Here is a 15,642-nt window from a genome sequence, read left to right on the forward strand (position 1 = left end):
TTTTCTATCTCATTTAGGATTTATGTCGGAATGCAACACCTAATTCTGACAGGTTTCTATCTTTTATGACTTGCCACTTTTAGAAGCCACCCTTTACGGTAGTTACTATTTTTAGCAGGTTTCCATAAATAGCAGTTTTCTATAAATATCAGGTTTCGGGTGAAATGAAAAGGGGAATTGAGATTCGTTATTTTATTGGAGATGCGTTGTCAAGTGGAGATTTATGTTTTCATCATCGAACCTTTCCCTTTCGGGAATGGGGACAAAAGTAGGTGTCTACAGCTTGCGGTATGGATGATCACAGGGCAAAAACGGACGATGATCAAAGTAAACCATCTTCTTAGAATTCCTTAGCCACTTTCCCTTCATACCATCCTCACATAAGGGATAAGCAGTTTCCCCTTTCACAGTATCCCCCAAAAGATTACCATATGCCGGAAAACCTTGGATGGTGCAAAACAACATTGCTCTCAGATTAAAGGTCTCATTTTGATGTGCATCAAAAACTTTGACACCTTTTTCCTATAATATCTTCAAATCATCAATGAGGGGCGCCAAGTACACATCAATGTCATTTCCCGGCAGTTTCATGCCCTGACACTCTATATAATTAAAACTAATAAAGAGAGATGCAGATAATATTTCTTATGTTTGCACCTCATTTCTCTTTCCGTTGACGCTTCCGTGATGCACCCTCATTACTAGTGTCATCAACCCATATTCCTTCACTATGGTCATCACGTATACATGTTACTGAATCATCTCCATAATCGTTGATGACATCTTGGACTTGTACCCCATTAGTGAAATGGATTTCCTCTTCTTCAATATCATCATCTTCATGGTAGTCAACAATTTCATCGATTTCAAACCGAGACCTTGGCTTTATAACAACAGACCTTTTTTGGTCATATGGATCAGTCATGTAGAACAATTGTCTTACTTGACTAGCCAATATGTAAGGATCTTCCTTATGACCAAGCTTGTCAAAATTAACCAAATTAAACCCTATATCTTCATAGTCAACTCCGTTGTTGTTATCAACCCATTTGCATTCTACCACTATGTCTTGATGTTGGAAGCCCAATAATCTTTGCATTTCCTAGATATTGACTACACGATCCAACAAGATCTTCATAGAAGTTCTTTTCAGCAATACAAGCTTCGGGTCTATAAGCATTCTTCACATATCCCTTATAAGTTTTCATTTGCCTTTCAAAGGACCATTGAGCTCTCAAATGAACTGGGCCACAATACCTTATCTCTCTCACCAAGTGAATGGGTAAATGAACCATGATATCAAAAAAAGATGGAGGAAAATACATCTGTAATTGGCAAATAATGATAGCAATTTCTGTTTCCCAATTATCTAAGTCTTTAGGATTAATGACTTTGGCGTACATTGCGTTAAAGAATGAACACAATCTAATAATGGCATATCGAACATTTTTAGGTAAAATTGAGCAAATAGCCACCGGCAACAAATATTGCATCAAAATGTGGCAATCATGAGACTTAAGACCCACAAGTTTCAGATTTTCCATCGAAATAAGGTTGCGAAAGTTTGAAGAAAAACCCTCTGGAACTTTCACTCCAGCTAAAGATTCACATAACACTTTTTTCTCTTTTCGTGACAATGTATAAGCTGCGGGAGGAAGGTATTTCTTGGGGTTTCCCTCAACAACGTGGAGTTCACTTCTAATCCCCATATCCTTCAAGTCATATCGAGCATTTTCACCGTATTTTGTCTTCCCAGGAACATTCAACAGTGTGCCAATCAGGCTATCACACACATTCTTCTCAATATGCATTATATCTAAACAATGTCTGACAAATAAGTGTTTCCAATAGGCTAAGCGCCAGAAGTCAGAACATTTTTTGTACCTCTGCTTAGAAATACCTGCTCTAGATTTCTTCCCAAAGGTTATCTGGATGTCCTTAACCTTTTGAAACACCTCCTCCCCACTCAAGTCTCTTGGACGTTTTATGAATTCTTGTTTCCCATTAAAAGCCTTTTTTTGCTTGTGTGAGGGGGTCGAAAAAGCACGAGGCTAATGCGTGACCTCGTCCCTCGTGGGTGTGACGATTCTTTTTATTCAATCAAGTGTAATTGGATTTCCTGTGAGTATACACCCAATTGACTAGTAATATAGGAGTCGCCATTCAGTTTTTAACGACAATGAGAAAAACTGACAAAACCCGGTTATCGTGACATAAAGGGAGTGCAATTATGTTTGACCACGACGGCCGTAGGTTCCCTTGTGATCCCTGGTGTGGGGATCTCTCAACATACACCCGCAAGGTAGAGATTGAGGGTTCGGGGGACTGTAACTACCGAGAGGAGTACTTCGCTTGTCGATAACTCCAGAGGCAGGATATCCTTACTAGCTCAGCATAAATAATTGAAGGGACATGCGTTAACTATTAAACTAATCTGAGTTGATTTTAATAATATGCAACATATAATACTAGATCGATCGCGATTATCTGATTTAGATAGCATTAAGGGACCTAGCATGATAATCCAATTTCCCAAAAATATTATATTTGTTAGGCGTAATAGAACAATCAGATATAGTTAGTTTAACAGTTCATAAAAAGGGCGAGGAAAGCAATTAAATCATCGAAAAGGGGTACATTACGACGCACCCCTGAGAGGTGCGTCACGGTTCTCAGAAAACTAACCACTTTGACTTTGCTATTTCTCCTTTTTATTTAACGAATCTCAATTATGGGACAGGATACGTTCTGTTCGATTTATGGATCGATTGCGACAGAACGCGTGAACAATTTCGCAGCGTGAGGCTTAGGCTAAGGGTTGGAGTCAATACTCAGAATATGAATTATGTGTTGTCCTTTTCACGTCGAATTTGGGGCTGTATTTATAGGGAAGAGTTCGTGGAAAGATAGAATTGCAGAATTCTAATCCACAAAGAATTAGGAAAAAACACGTACCCAGGTATTTTCAGCGCCCAGAGCCAGGTGTTGAAAATAGGGTCTGGGCTGTTTTCTTAGTCAGATTCGGATTCCTGAAATCCGTAGAGTTTGAGACTTAATCGAGTCCTTTAGTGCGTACCAATTTCATGACGGAATGCGTCTGGGCCTGTTACGAACTCTAGGCTCATTAGGATTTTAATTAATACGTAACTCTCATTTCCGAATCATATTAGGAATAGGATTCTCGCAGTTTTCTATCTCATTTAGGATTTATGTCGGAATGCAACACCTAATTCTGACAGGTTTCTATCTTTTATGACTTGCCACTTTTAGAAGCCACCCTTTACGGTAGTTACTATTTTTAGCAGGTTTCCATAAATAGCAGTTTTCTATAAATATCAGGTTTCGGGTGAAATGAAAAGGGGAATTGAGATTCGTTATTTTATTGGAGATGTGTTGTCAAGTGGAGATTTATGTTTTCATCATCGAACCTTTCCCTTTCGGGAATGGGGACAAAAGTAGGTGTCTACAGCTTGCGGTATGGATGATCACAGGGCAAAAACGGACGATGATCAAAGTAAACCATCTTCTTAGAATTCCTTAGCCACTTTCCCTTCATACCATCCTCACATAAGGGATAAGCAGTTTCCCCTTTCACAGTATCCCCCAAAAGATTACCATATGCCGGAAAACCTTGGATGGTGCAAAACAACATTGCTCTCAGATTAAAGGTCTCATTTTGATGTGCATCAAAAACTTTGACACCTTTTTCCTATAATATCTTCAAATCATCAATGAGGGGCGCCAAGTACACATCAATGTCATTTCCCGGCTGTTTTGGCCCAGAAATTAACAATGTAAGCATCATGTACTTTCTTTTCATGCACAACGAATGTGGTAGGTTGTAAGTAACCAAAATCACTGGCCAAGTACTATGCATGCTACTAAGAGAACCAAATGGATTCATACCATCAGTTGAAAGTGCAAGGCGTAGGTTCCGTTTTTCTTTACGAAACTAGGGGTATTTTCCATCAATAAACCTCCACTGCGGGGAGTAATCTGGGTGTCTTAATAAGCCATCTTTATTCCGCCCATAAAAATGCCATGTCAACTTTCATGCATCATCCGCATTCAAAAAAAGATGTTTAAATTTCGGAACTATAGGAAAATACCACAAAACCTTAGCCGACACTCCTTCCTTCTCCTTGTATCGCGAGGCATTGCATACTGGGCAATTCTTTAATGATTCACGCTCATTTCGATAGAGTATGCAATCGTTAGGACAAGCATGAATTTTCTCGTATGGCAAGCCCATCGAGATCAATATCTTTTTAGCCTCATATGCACCACTTGCAAAGACATTATCATCAGGAAGCATGTCTTTGAAAACTTCAAGTACTTCATCAAAACATTGATCAGTTAAACCATGACCTGCCTTCACATTATATAATCTAAGTATACTAGATAGTCTTGTATACTTGCTGCAACCTGGATATAAGGGTGTTTTAGAATCTTTTAACACCCCCTCAAATGTGGCAGGATTTTCAGCGAACTTATCTTGAGCTGCACGTATCATGTCTCCTAACCTATCACCCTCATTAGCATTAGGGATGTCATTAACATTAGGACCTTCATGAACATCATGAACATGGTTCCCAGAATCACTTGTACGAGTTCTTTCATAGTTTTCTCCATGCCAAATCCAACGGGTATATGTTCTATCGAAAGCATTCTTTCTCAAATGACCGAGAATTTCATCTATCCGTCTATACAAAAAATTATGGCATTTGAAGCAAGGGCATGGTAACCTAGAACGATCTCCGGCATTCTTAACCGCAAAATTGACGAAATCCCTTATTCCAGCTTCATATTGCGGGTCACCCGGTTTTGAATTTGATATCCAACTTCGATCCATCTCTAAGTATTCAGAATGTAAAAAAGAAAAAAAAACATTAGATGCACACATTCTTACGAATATGCAAGCAGCAAGCAATTTATACTAGTAAAAATAATTCATCAAGTTATTAATTGTGAAATGATTAAAATAAAAAGGAGAGAAAGGGATAAGGAATTATATATACTCACCTAATTGAAGCACAGACACCAAAGAAACGAGCAAGTGAACCAAACCAGCTAGCAATAAAAGGCTCCTAAAATTGAAAAGAATAAAAAACCGCAAGGTTAAATTTCTAATATTAACATATGGCCAACATATAAAAACCTGAATTATTTAACACTAAAAGTTATGAGCATGGGAACACTCTTTTTAACTAGCTTTTGCACAAACTAAAATTCATTACTTATTTTTTTTTTGGTAAATAAGGTATATTTTATTACCAAAAGGTAGAAACCAATTAAAATACAAACCCCAAAACAAGGAGCCAAACAGCTAAGGGAGCACAACCGCATCCCTAACTAAAACACAAAAAAACATCAAACTACAAGCCATCCGAACTGCAGAAACAAAAGATACCAGCAGAACCAGGGCATCATTGGGACAAACATGCAGAAACACAGCATCAAGCAACTGGGAAGCAAACCAGGAAGCAAGAAAATCAAAGCCTTAACTGGGCAACCTGCACACAAGTCATTATTTATTACTAGAGTGCTTCCTAGATAACCCGCAAAACTGGCCAACTGAATTGTGTTGTCACAATCAGAATACTTGGAAACAGATACTTGATCCGAATTTTATATACCTTTTTGATAGAAAATACCTACTTGTTTTAAGAGTAATGCAAAAGGTCAGCAACTTGTTTTAAGAAAATACCTACTTGTTTTAAACATAAACTGTGCACTGATAAGAAAATTTCACAGCTTAAGCAATCACACTACCACAGGTGGTCTGTTACAGTCACACTATATGTGACTAATTAGTTAATCAGTTATTACTGATCAATCAAGCTAAATGAATAGAATTTAGAGAAAGAAGAAGAGAATAAGAATAAGAAGTTGAGAGAGAGAATAGAATCAGAATGAGATCGAGAAGCGAGATAGAGTTTAAGCAAGATAGAAGCAAGTGACACTATGAATTAAAGAGAAAATTAAACGACTCTATGACTGATAGCAAATTAAAAGATGCACCCCGGTATCAATTCAAACAATATATAGAAGGATTGGGATTGCTTGACTTATTTGAGCTTTACCAAACATGGACTTTATACACTCATAGACGCATGTGTGGAACTTGAAGAATCTACCTTGCATATACTTAGAGACTTCCATGTAGCTAAGTTAGTATGGAAAAGGTTGGGTGGCCCTGTTAACAAGCAGACATTCTGGCAAGGCAACATAAAAGACTGGCTAGCAAGTAATGTGGAGGACAAAGTAATGACAAAATATGAACATTGGCCAACTTTCTTTGCCTTAACATGTTGGTGGCTCTGGAAGTGGCGTAACTGCTATGCATTTGGGCGAACCTAAGAGTTACCAATCGATATAGGAGCTTTCTTACAAGTGAGGTTAGATGAAACGGTTCGGTGTATGACAGAATTAAGGTCAGAGGGAAATATCAGTACTGGGACAAGGGTGGAAACTCATGTGAAATGGTGCCCTCCTAATGATGGGTGGTATGTTTTAAATTGTGATGGAGCTGCAAAGGGAGCTCCAGGACCGACTGGAGGCGGTGGTATAATCAGAGATCACTGTGGGAATTTCATCTCGGGTTTTACAGCTAAATTTGGGCATTGTCTGGCCTTTAGAGCTGAGGTACTAGCTCTTACCAGAGGCATTGAACTATCACAAAACTTACAAATAAAGCAGCTTGAGATCCAGTTGGATAGCCTAGGATGTATACAAGCATTACAAAGCAACAGAAGAGAGAATGGTGTCTGCACATATGATCTGAATTATTTCCGAACTATGCTAGAAGACCTAGGCTGGAAGATACGAATAACACATGTATACCGAGAGGGCAACAGGGCTGCAGATTGGCTTGCCAATCAAGGAGTTATGCAGGATGCATGTCTTATAATAATTGATGGTGTTCCAACAGCTCTTAGTTGAATTTTAGAGGAGGATGTAAGAGGAGTGGCGTTTCCACGTCTCATACCTCCCTAGTATAGTTTTATAGCTGGCTTAATTTTCGTTTTATTTCTTTTCTTATCTTTGGATTTCATCCTCATTTGAATCAAAAAAATAATATAGACGCATACGGGGTATAAGAAACTTCCAATAAGAAAGTCAACCTTAATTGGTACAAGGTTTCCATACTACTATACTTTTACCGGCATTGACAAGGTCTGATTGCGGCTACAAAATGCCAACAATTGTGCATCGATATGAAAGTCAGCCTAAAACACTCATAGGCGCTCACTTATTATTCTAGGTACAGATTAATACACCATAGGAGATAATGACAATCTTATAAACTCAAGACGAATTTCATTCCGTCATTAAGATGAACCAACCAACAAGCTGGTAACATACTAGTATACTACTCTTAGCCGCATGAGGATCCCATAATATAAGTTTACTTGGACTGCCCAGAGTTCAACCTGGTCTAGAAACCTATGATAATAGCTAAAATAACCTGACACATGCTACGAATTGGAGATCACCTTTGGAAAAATCAAACATATAAAAGCCCTCTACGCGAAAATACTCCAACTTTAATTTATAACTCTGCTCAATTTGAAAAAACATGATACTAATGACATGATGGTAGCTGATAGCAACTTATGGTAAGAGAAAATCCATAATTTAAGCAAATAAGATGGTCACTTATTATTCCTGCAGCAAGACTGGTAATGGATGAATGGAGGGAAACTACTGCGCACAGGTACAAACGAGTGCTACCAAGTGCTAGTAAGATGGTACCAGGGCCTGCTGATATCAAATGACACTGGTAAGTATAGAGGTGCACACTGCTGACTGCATTACACGATGACTGAGTGACTGACATCAGATCAAAGTAGCCGACAGAAGTAGTACGACATCAAACAAACATGACCGACAATAAACTAGCTGGTAGCGCTTTCAAACGGTATAAGGCTGCCGACAGAGGTGTATAGACTAAGTGTGTATACTGACAGAGAATGATCGGGCTGGTATGACACTTAAATCGCAGCCTACCACATAAAAAGAATTACCAATGAAGCATATTTCAAGAATCGGCAAATCCATTAATATAATAAAATCAACCAGACGTAAACGAGCATTTGATCACAACTCACAACCATCATAGACGTACATATAACTACAGGGAGACACAAACAAGAGTGATGTAAACGGGCATTCGATCACAACTTATAATAAATACAATGTAGCATCACATAATCAGAATTTGAGGTAGTGAATAGTGCAGAGAAGAACAATGATTTGACTCAAAGTAATGAGGCATTCACATAATGACACAAAAAGGCCAAAGCTAACATAAAAACACCAATTACATATTTGAAGCTTTATTAGAAAATTACAAATTTGCTGTTCACCCGTTTTTTTAGCTGAAATTTTTCATAACCCCTGTATTCATGTTTTACAAAAATCGTTCGTATCATCATAGGAAAATTAATTTCATATGAAATTTCAACCAAATTAACACTCAAACACATATTAGGATAGAAAATTGTAAAATTATAAATAGGGAAAAAGGGTGAAAAGGGGTATTACCTAAAATTACTGGAGCTGACGAACTGGCGGCAGAGACGGAGATTGTACGTGGTGGTGAAGACGGTCGTTGCGGTACCGGTGGAAGTTTCAATCAAACCAAAAAATTAGAAGAAATTAAGAAGATGGAGAAGCGGACGAGAAGGAGAACCTGTCGGCCCTTCGCCGGCGGTGGTGCGGTGGTGAATTGCTTTGAGCGCTGTGAATTCGGTTCTTAGGTGATCGAATTGAAGTTATTAGGTTTTACAGATTCATAGTTCTTGATAAGCTTGAGATCATGGTTTTAGGAAGAAGTTATTTTGTTTCCTAATACTACGCGGGTAGGAATCGGCAGGAATTGCAACATTTTTTTTGTGTTGTTTTGTTTTTTTTAAGGCTAAAAAATTCACAACCTTAATTACATTAAAAAATAATAATGATAATATTTGAAATATATGAGTAAGAGACCGATTTTAAAAGATCTACGGTTTCTTTGGTTTTTTTAAAATATAATATTATCTAGGAAACCATATATTTCACGTACAAGGTTTCTTATATATTTTTTCGAAGAAATTGTACTTCTAAGATAATTGGTTTCTTCATCTAAGAAACCTAATAAGTGATGTATACGGTGCCCTATCAATGGTTCCTTAGCCCATTTTTGTAGTAGTGTCAGTGTGTGTTGGGAAACTTCATCTCGTTCGGATATGGGCCAGGGGTATGTTGGAGGGAAGGAATTGTAGGTGTTAGGGAAGGTGTGTGTCCCAGGGTAGGGGTTGTTCTTTGGTCGTGGAGGTTAGCTTTTGTTAATCCCCAATTTAGGTTAGCGTTAAGTATGTTTCTTAACGCTTTCAAAACCCCAAATTTAAACGTTGCTCCCCATTTTTTGGGGATTCATAGCATGCTATCCGAGTTATGTTTATTAACTCAAGACGCTTGTGTTCAATTTACAAGGTCTTTTACCCTTTTCCTGGGCATTGTTATCTTTTCGATTATTTCCTTGTCTTTTAAGCTCTATAGGTTCATGAAAGGGACTCCAAATGGTAATCGTCCTGCCTTCTGCGCCATCTCTTATAAAGAATTCACACTCACAAATGGCCTTGACACAATAACACCTCGTTGGTGGTGTAAACAAGGCAGGTTCGACAAGCTCGGGATGACATAAGAAGTGCATACCTCCCTCTTGGTGTTGTGGCCTATGTGTTTTGTTACTTGTGTAGTAAATGTAACGGTATATAAAGACCTTAGTGGTTTAGTAGTTGTAGTTGTAGTTTGTAAACTCTTTTTACTTTATGCAAATTTAAGCCTATGTGAAAAAAAAAGGAAAAAAGAAAAAAAGAATAGAAAATAAAGTAACACGTACAAGTCTATATAAGGAATCTCTAGTATGAAACTGCGATAAAACAAAAAAAAAGTAAAGGCGAATCCAATATATAATTAACACCAACATAGAAACTCAAATAAAAACAGTGTATAAAAGGAACATCTCACGTGAAATTGAAGAAACTGCAATAACTAAAAGTACCAACATTGAAAATCAAGTAACACCGGTCTATACCAGGAACCTCTGACATGAAATTGAAGAACCTGCAATAAAACAAGAAAAGTAACAGCGAATACAATGAATAAGTAACACCGGCATAGAAAGTCAAGCAACACCAGTTTATACAAGGAACCTCTAACATGAAATTGAATAAACTGCAATAAAACAAGAAAAGTTACATCGAATACACTGTATAAATAACACCATAACAGAAAGTCAAGCAACACTAGCCTATACAAGGAACCTCTCACATGAAACTGCAATAAAGCAAGAAAAATAACAACAAATACAATGTATAAGTAACACCAACATAGAAACTCAAGTAGCACCAGTCTGGAACCTCTAACATGAAACTGTAATAAAACAAGAAAAGTAACAACAAATACAATGTATAAGTAACACCAACATAGAAAGCCAAGTAACACCAGTCTATACAAGGAACCTCTATCATGAAATTGCAGTAAAAGAAGAAAAATAACAGCGAATACAATGTATAAGTAACACCATCATAGAAAGTCAAGTAACATAAGTCTATACGAGGAACCTCTAACATGAAATTGATGAAACTGTAGTAAAACAAGAAAATTAAGAACGAACACAATGTATAAGTAACACCATTTTAGAAAGTCAAATAACACCAGTCAATAACTTCTCCATAATAGTTGCGCGTGAGGGAGTTAAGCAAGCGCATGACACCATCAAGTTGCACTACTAGAAAAAGGGTTTATAACGACAAACTTTTTCGTCGTTATAAGTCTAAAAGCTCGTCGTTAAAACCTTTAACGACGAACAAAGTTCGTCGTGTATTTTGTCGTAATAGGTTCCGACGTTATTACTATTAGCGTCAATGTTCGTCGTGAATTTTACACGACAGAATCATTTGTTTGTCGTTATTTATTAACGACAAGATTGTTCGTCGTTATTTTACAACGACAAAATGATTGTTTGTCGTTATTATATATTCAATGACGTCGAACAAACAATTAATAACAGCCAACAAAGTTGACGTAAAAAGAGAATCAAATTGACACAATAATTTTAATTATCGTCAAACAACGACAAAATATTTCGACGTTAGTGTAACTAAATAAAATAAATATATTTTTTTTGGTAATATGAAAAATATTTATAAAAAAAAGATTTATAATAAAAAATTTCAATGTGAGTCAAAACAACCAAACTAATAAGCTTGGTCTATTCTAAGAGTTAAATCTCAATAATTAAATCTACAAATATATATATCGAAGCTAATGGAAATTTCATTACTCAAAAGAACTTTGACATCATATATAGAATTTATGTGAAAACAAGAATTTATGTGACATCATATACCCCCATCATCTTGTGTATAAATTCTAAACTATCTCTTGTTTTATCTAAAACAAAAAAATATACATGAAATATAATCAAGATTTGGAGAGTCCCTTCTTGGATTAGAGACATTGGAGTTTTTGTAGCTGCACGTCTTAAATACTTTAAATTCATCTTCAACTGAACTCATGCGGTTCCTAAGTGCATTATTCTCTTCTTGTACCGTGTCCATAAGATTGGTAAGAATATGATTGTGTTACCTACACATAGAAGAAGACAAGGTGTCACCTACATATATAAGAAGAAAAGTGAAAAATTACCTGGACATGAGGAACTGAGGAAGTGTGTCTTCCACTATTTCATTAGCTTCATCCTGCAACATTTATAACCACAACAAAATTAATATCATACACGAGAAGCTCTAGTTACAAACAACTATCAAAGTTCTAATTAAGTTTCATGAAAATAAGCTTAAAGACTACATAGGAAGTTCAGGGAAGATTCTGGACAGATTTTGTTTTAATAAGAGAAGTAAAATAAACCGCAACTACCAACACAATCCCACCTCACTTTAAACGCCACCTCATTAGGTATTTCAGATAAACACAATCCCCCATACCAGTTCTCAAGAACTCTACAACAGAAACTGAGTTGAAAACTGTTTATTTCACCAAAAGCTACCATCAGTCACTTAGAGCCTGGTTTAATTAGAATCAGAAAAAATGTTTGACCTGCCTGAAGTGTGCCACGTATTTTCTGAGTTCCTGCAGTCCTAACCGAACAGGACCAAGATTTTTTCTCCCCATTTATTTGGTTTTGGATAATTCAGCAAATAGAGAAGGTTTCATAAGTTTTGGAGGTTGCAGTTTGTTGGTATGATGGGCAGCCTCCTGTTCAGCTCAACAAAAGGAAGTGTGGAAGTGGATGGCAGAATTGTCCTTGTTTGTTTTGGTTCAATTCACATAACTTATAATCAAGCTTAAAATCTACAGAAGAAGTTATGACATAATTTTCACATATTTTGTATCAAGTAGGAGAAGAAAAAAACATTGCAGCAAAGGTTATAATCCTGCAGGATGAAAAAGGTAACTTTTGGTCGTCTTGCCACCTCATGCGTCTCTTGGTTAATGGGAGTCCTAATAATTACTTGGGCTTGACCATCTTCACTTTGTGGTTGATGTTAATATTAAGATCTTTTCTTAGATAGAAAATGAAGACAAAATTAGGCTTTTAATTGTAAAGAAAAAAAAAACCCTGCCACTTATTTACATAATTAAGTTAGTCAACAAAATTTACATAATCAATAAAATTTCACTAGTCATCTAAAGAAAACAAATCTCTGAATTTGGGATTTTCTTTATCTGTTTTAAGAATGAAGAAACATAAGAGGTATACACATTACAATATAAAAAAAAAACTAATAAGCAAATGTGTCAATATCCTAGCACTAGAAAGAAGGTATATTTTAGTGCAAAACCTGAACGGAAAAAACTAAATGACTCATCCAGTGATAGTAAAAGATAAAAGGATAGTCAATTAAGCAATAATACAACAACATGAAATTCTTAACAGCTAGTGTTTTTAGATTTTAATTAGGTGACTGTGTAGTCTTCTATTAAGAATTATAAATGATAATTTCCTAATGCTGGTACATAAGATGTATCACAAATCTGAACAAGTTTAAACTAGGATTTTACGTACCTAAGCAGCCCCTTAAGTGGATGACATGTAGTGATACTAACAACGACGCAAAGCATATATCACACGTGTAGGTGAGGGGCTATTCATTCAGTCTTTTGTTTTGTCACCTGCATCATTTGCATGTCTTCATAAGGTAAGTAAATTCTTGCCACTCATAGAAGTAGCCAATAGTCAAGTGAAGCTAGAAACAAGATCATATTCTGAAGAAGCTAGGCTTAAGATTCTTCATGTAAATGTATCTAACATGATAATCTAGCTAAAAACTATATCATTCTAAATCATTAAACTGTGTACAACAGGCTAAGGTGACTTACTTATGAGCTAATAATATAGCTCCACTCGACCAGCAGCCATACCCAACAGGACAATGTTGAATGCCTATGGTGTTGCCGCCTTGCGGTAATCGCCTTTGGAAATTTCCACATGTGGTGTATCCATTTTCTTGGTGCAGAGATGAGACGAACTGAATTGTCGTCCTTCTCTAGACGGTGCTCCTGCCGCGATCCCTCAGACATTACTGCTATGAACCCTTCGTCTGAATAACTGTCGCCGCTGTCAGAGATGGGAGAGGCACCCGACTCTTGGCCTGTTATCTTGCTGGCTTCATTGGTGTTTGTCAAACATAGATACTGATGTAGGTATCCTCTAGCCGTGTAGCCATCTAGTATCTTCTTCAGCATCCGACATCTTTGGGGATCATGCTGATATGTGTATTTTATATAGAGTTTTTACCCCCGTCCCTTAGTACTTTTGATCTCAAATGAGCTCTTCGGAGCGATTTTTAGTACTAATGTGCTCCTTGTAGTGTGTTTGTAGTTTCAGGTTCATCATTGTAGGAATTAGCATATTTTTGTGCATTTCCTACTTATTTGAATCAATACAAGAAATTATGTACTTTCGAGAGCACAAACATTAAGTTTGAAGAGTTTTGAAGCAAAGCGAATAACGAAGGAAGTACAAAAATGACTATAGTCCACTATTTTAAGAATAACTCAAGTTCTACAACTCTAAATGATGTAATTCAAATTGGGTTGGATTCTAGACTTCAATAGCTTTCCAACAAGTGGTCACTCGCCTAATTCCGACGAATCACGAAGGAGATATGACGTTTTGAAGATAGAGGATCGTGCAGTTTCAACACGCGCCCGATCCGGATCGGGCGGTCATTCTGGGCGCTGTTCTGGGCATTTTGCAATCGCCCGATCGGGCGGAATTTCGCCCGATCGGGCCGACAATCGAGCACATTGCCCGATCGGGCGAAGCGTCGCCCGATCGGGCGACGCCAACCTCCAGCATATTTCGCGAGTTTTTATTTCCGATTTTGGGCTCTATTTTGGGCAAACTATAAATACTAGCCCCTTATATTTTTAGTGACACCTTTTATTTTAGTTTTGAACCTTAGCTTATTTCCTTAGCTTATTATTCTCTCAAATTGGTTCCAACACTTAGTTTTATTTTCAATCAAAAATTCCAGCTTTCATTATTCATTGTTCTTCAATTAGGTATTGCTTCTTGTTCTAATTCAGTTTATTTCTTTAATCATGTTTTCTATTATGTTAATTGCTTTGTTATTTATTATCATGAGTGAGTAGTTTAATTTCTAGGGTTTAGGGGATCCATGAATGCATGATTGGGATTATACGTGGACATGATATTTGGTTGATTGATTATAATTTCTATAGCTTATTATTATTGCTCGTCAATTCTGTTCGGCCGGACTATTTTGATTTGAGTTTGATTAACCTTAGATTATGCGCTGAGAGGTATAAATCTGATGTTTTTGGTCTGTGGCTATTAGATAGGAATTATTTCTAGTACGTAGCGAGAGCCCGCTAGTTGTTCTATCCTAAGGAATTCATAAGATTCGAGAGATGCATGATTTCCTAGTTATGATTGTTAATTGATTGTTATTGTCTGTTGTCCAATCCCGGTCTGTGTTTATGGTGAACCGCTGCCCTAGATTCCCTTAATATTGTAATATTCTAGTTTGATTATTTGCCTTAGTTTAATATACAAACCAATCCAACTCTTTGTTACCAGTAGTCTAGATTAGTTAATTAATAGTAGAAAGAACACTGTTTCCCTGTGGATACGATCCCTGCTTCCCTTACTATATTTTTAGTTGGTGAACGTTAGGTTTATCTTTGATAGGAGTGCGATTTAGCCTGTCAAATTTTGGCGCCGTTGCCGGGGAACGGTTTAATTTTCTGCTACTAATTTTATGATCTAGATTATTTTCTTGAGTCTCATAGAACTTCCTGTTCTTTGAGATCATGTATATATTTTATTTTCTTTAGTTTATTTTTTTTTAATTTTTTTTAGTTTTTTTTCCCCTGAGAAAAATGGATTATTATTCTTTCCCTCAATTCTTAAATGAGCCTTTTTGGGTGTATTTCGATAGGCTAAATGATTTTATTGGTTACCACAATTTTAATCTTTGGGATTCTTGTGGTTTTGCTTATGGTGGTTTAAATGAGTATACAAGGAATGTGATAGAAAGTAGATTTAATGGCGATTTTCGAGCCTTGTCTTTGGATGATATGTGGGATTACTATATGTGGTTT

At 36.7% G+C, this 15,642-nt stretch overlaps 2 protein-coding genes across 8 annotated transcripts in view; both read right to left on the reverse strand.

Annotated features, from left to right (window-relative positions):
* The window catches only part of LOC110790188 (protein FAR1-RELATED SEQUENCE 5-like), a 44,152-nt gene extending 35,215 nt beyond the window's left edge, over window positions 1–8,937 (reverse strand). For 6 of the 7 annotated variants that reach the window (XM_056831441.1, XM_056831440.1, XM_056831439.1 and 3 more), the window contains exons 1-2: window positions 8,548–8,936; window positions 5,023–5,087 (exon numbers count right to left, since the gene is read on the reverse strand). The gene's annotated coding sequence lies outside the window, so the exon portion shown is untranslated. Of the gene's footprint in view, window positions 1–5,022; window positions 5,088–8,547 lie in introns of all 7 variants that reach the window. The other variant, XM_056831442.1, reaches the window with a different exon arrangement.
* On the reverse strand, window positions 3,464–4,852 carry LOC110804611 (uncharacterized). Its single transcript, XM_022010215.2, has 2 exons — window positions 4,118–4,852; window positions 3,464–3,709 (listed from the first exon to the last, which is right to left on the reverse strand). The coding sequence occupies exons 1-2, from the start codon at window positions 4,850–4,852 to the stop codon at window positions 3,464–3,466; spliced, it is 981 nt and encodes a 326-aa protein (XP_021865907.2).
* Window positions 8,938–15,642: the final 6,705 nt, after the last annotated feature.

This window comes from Spinacia oleracea, chromosome 6 (assembly GCF_020520425.1).
Source record: "Spinacia oleracea cultivar Varoflay chromosome 6, BTI_SOV_V1, whole genome shotgun sequence".
NCBI classification, from domain to species: domain Eukaryota; kingdom Viridiplantae; phylum Streptophyta; class Magnoliopsida; order Caryophyllales; family Amaranthaceae; genus Spinacia; species Spinacia oleracea.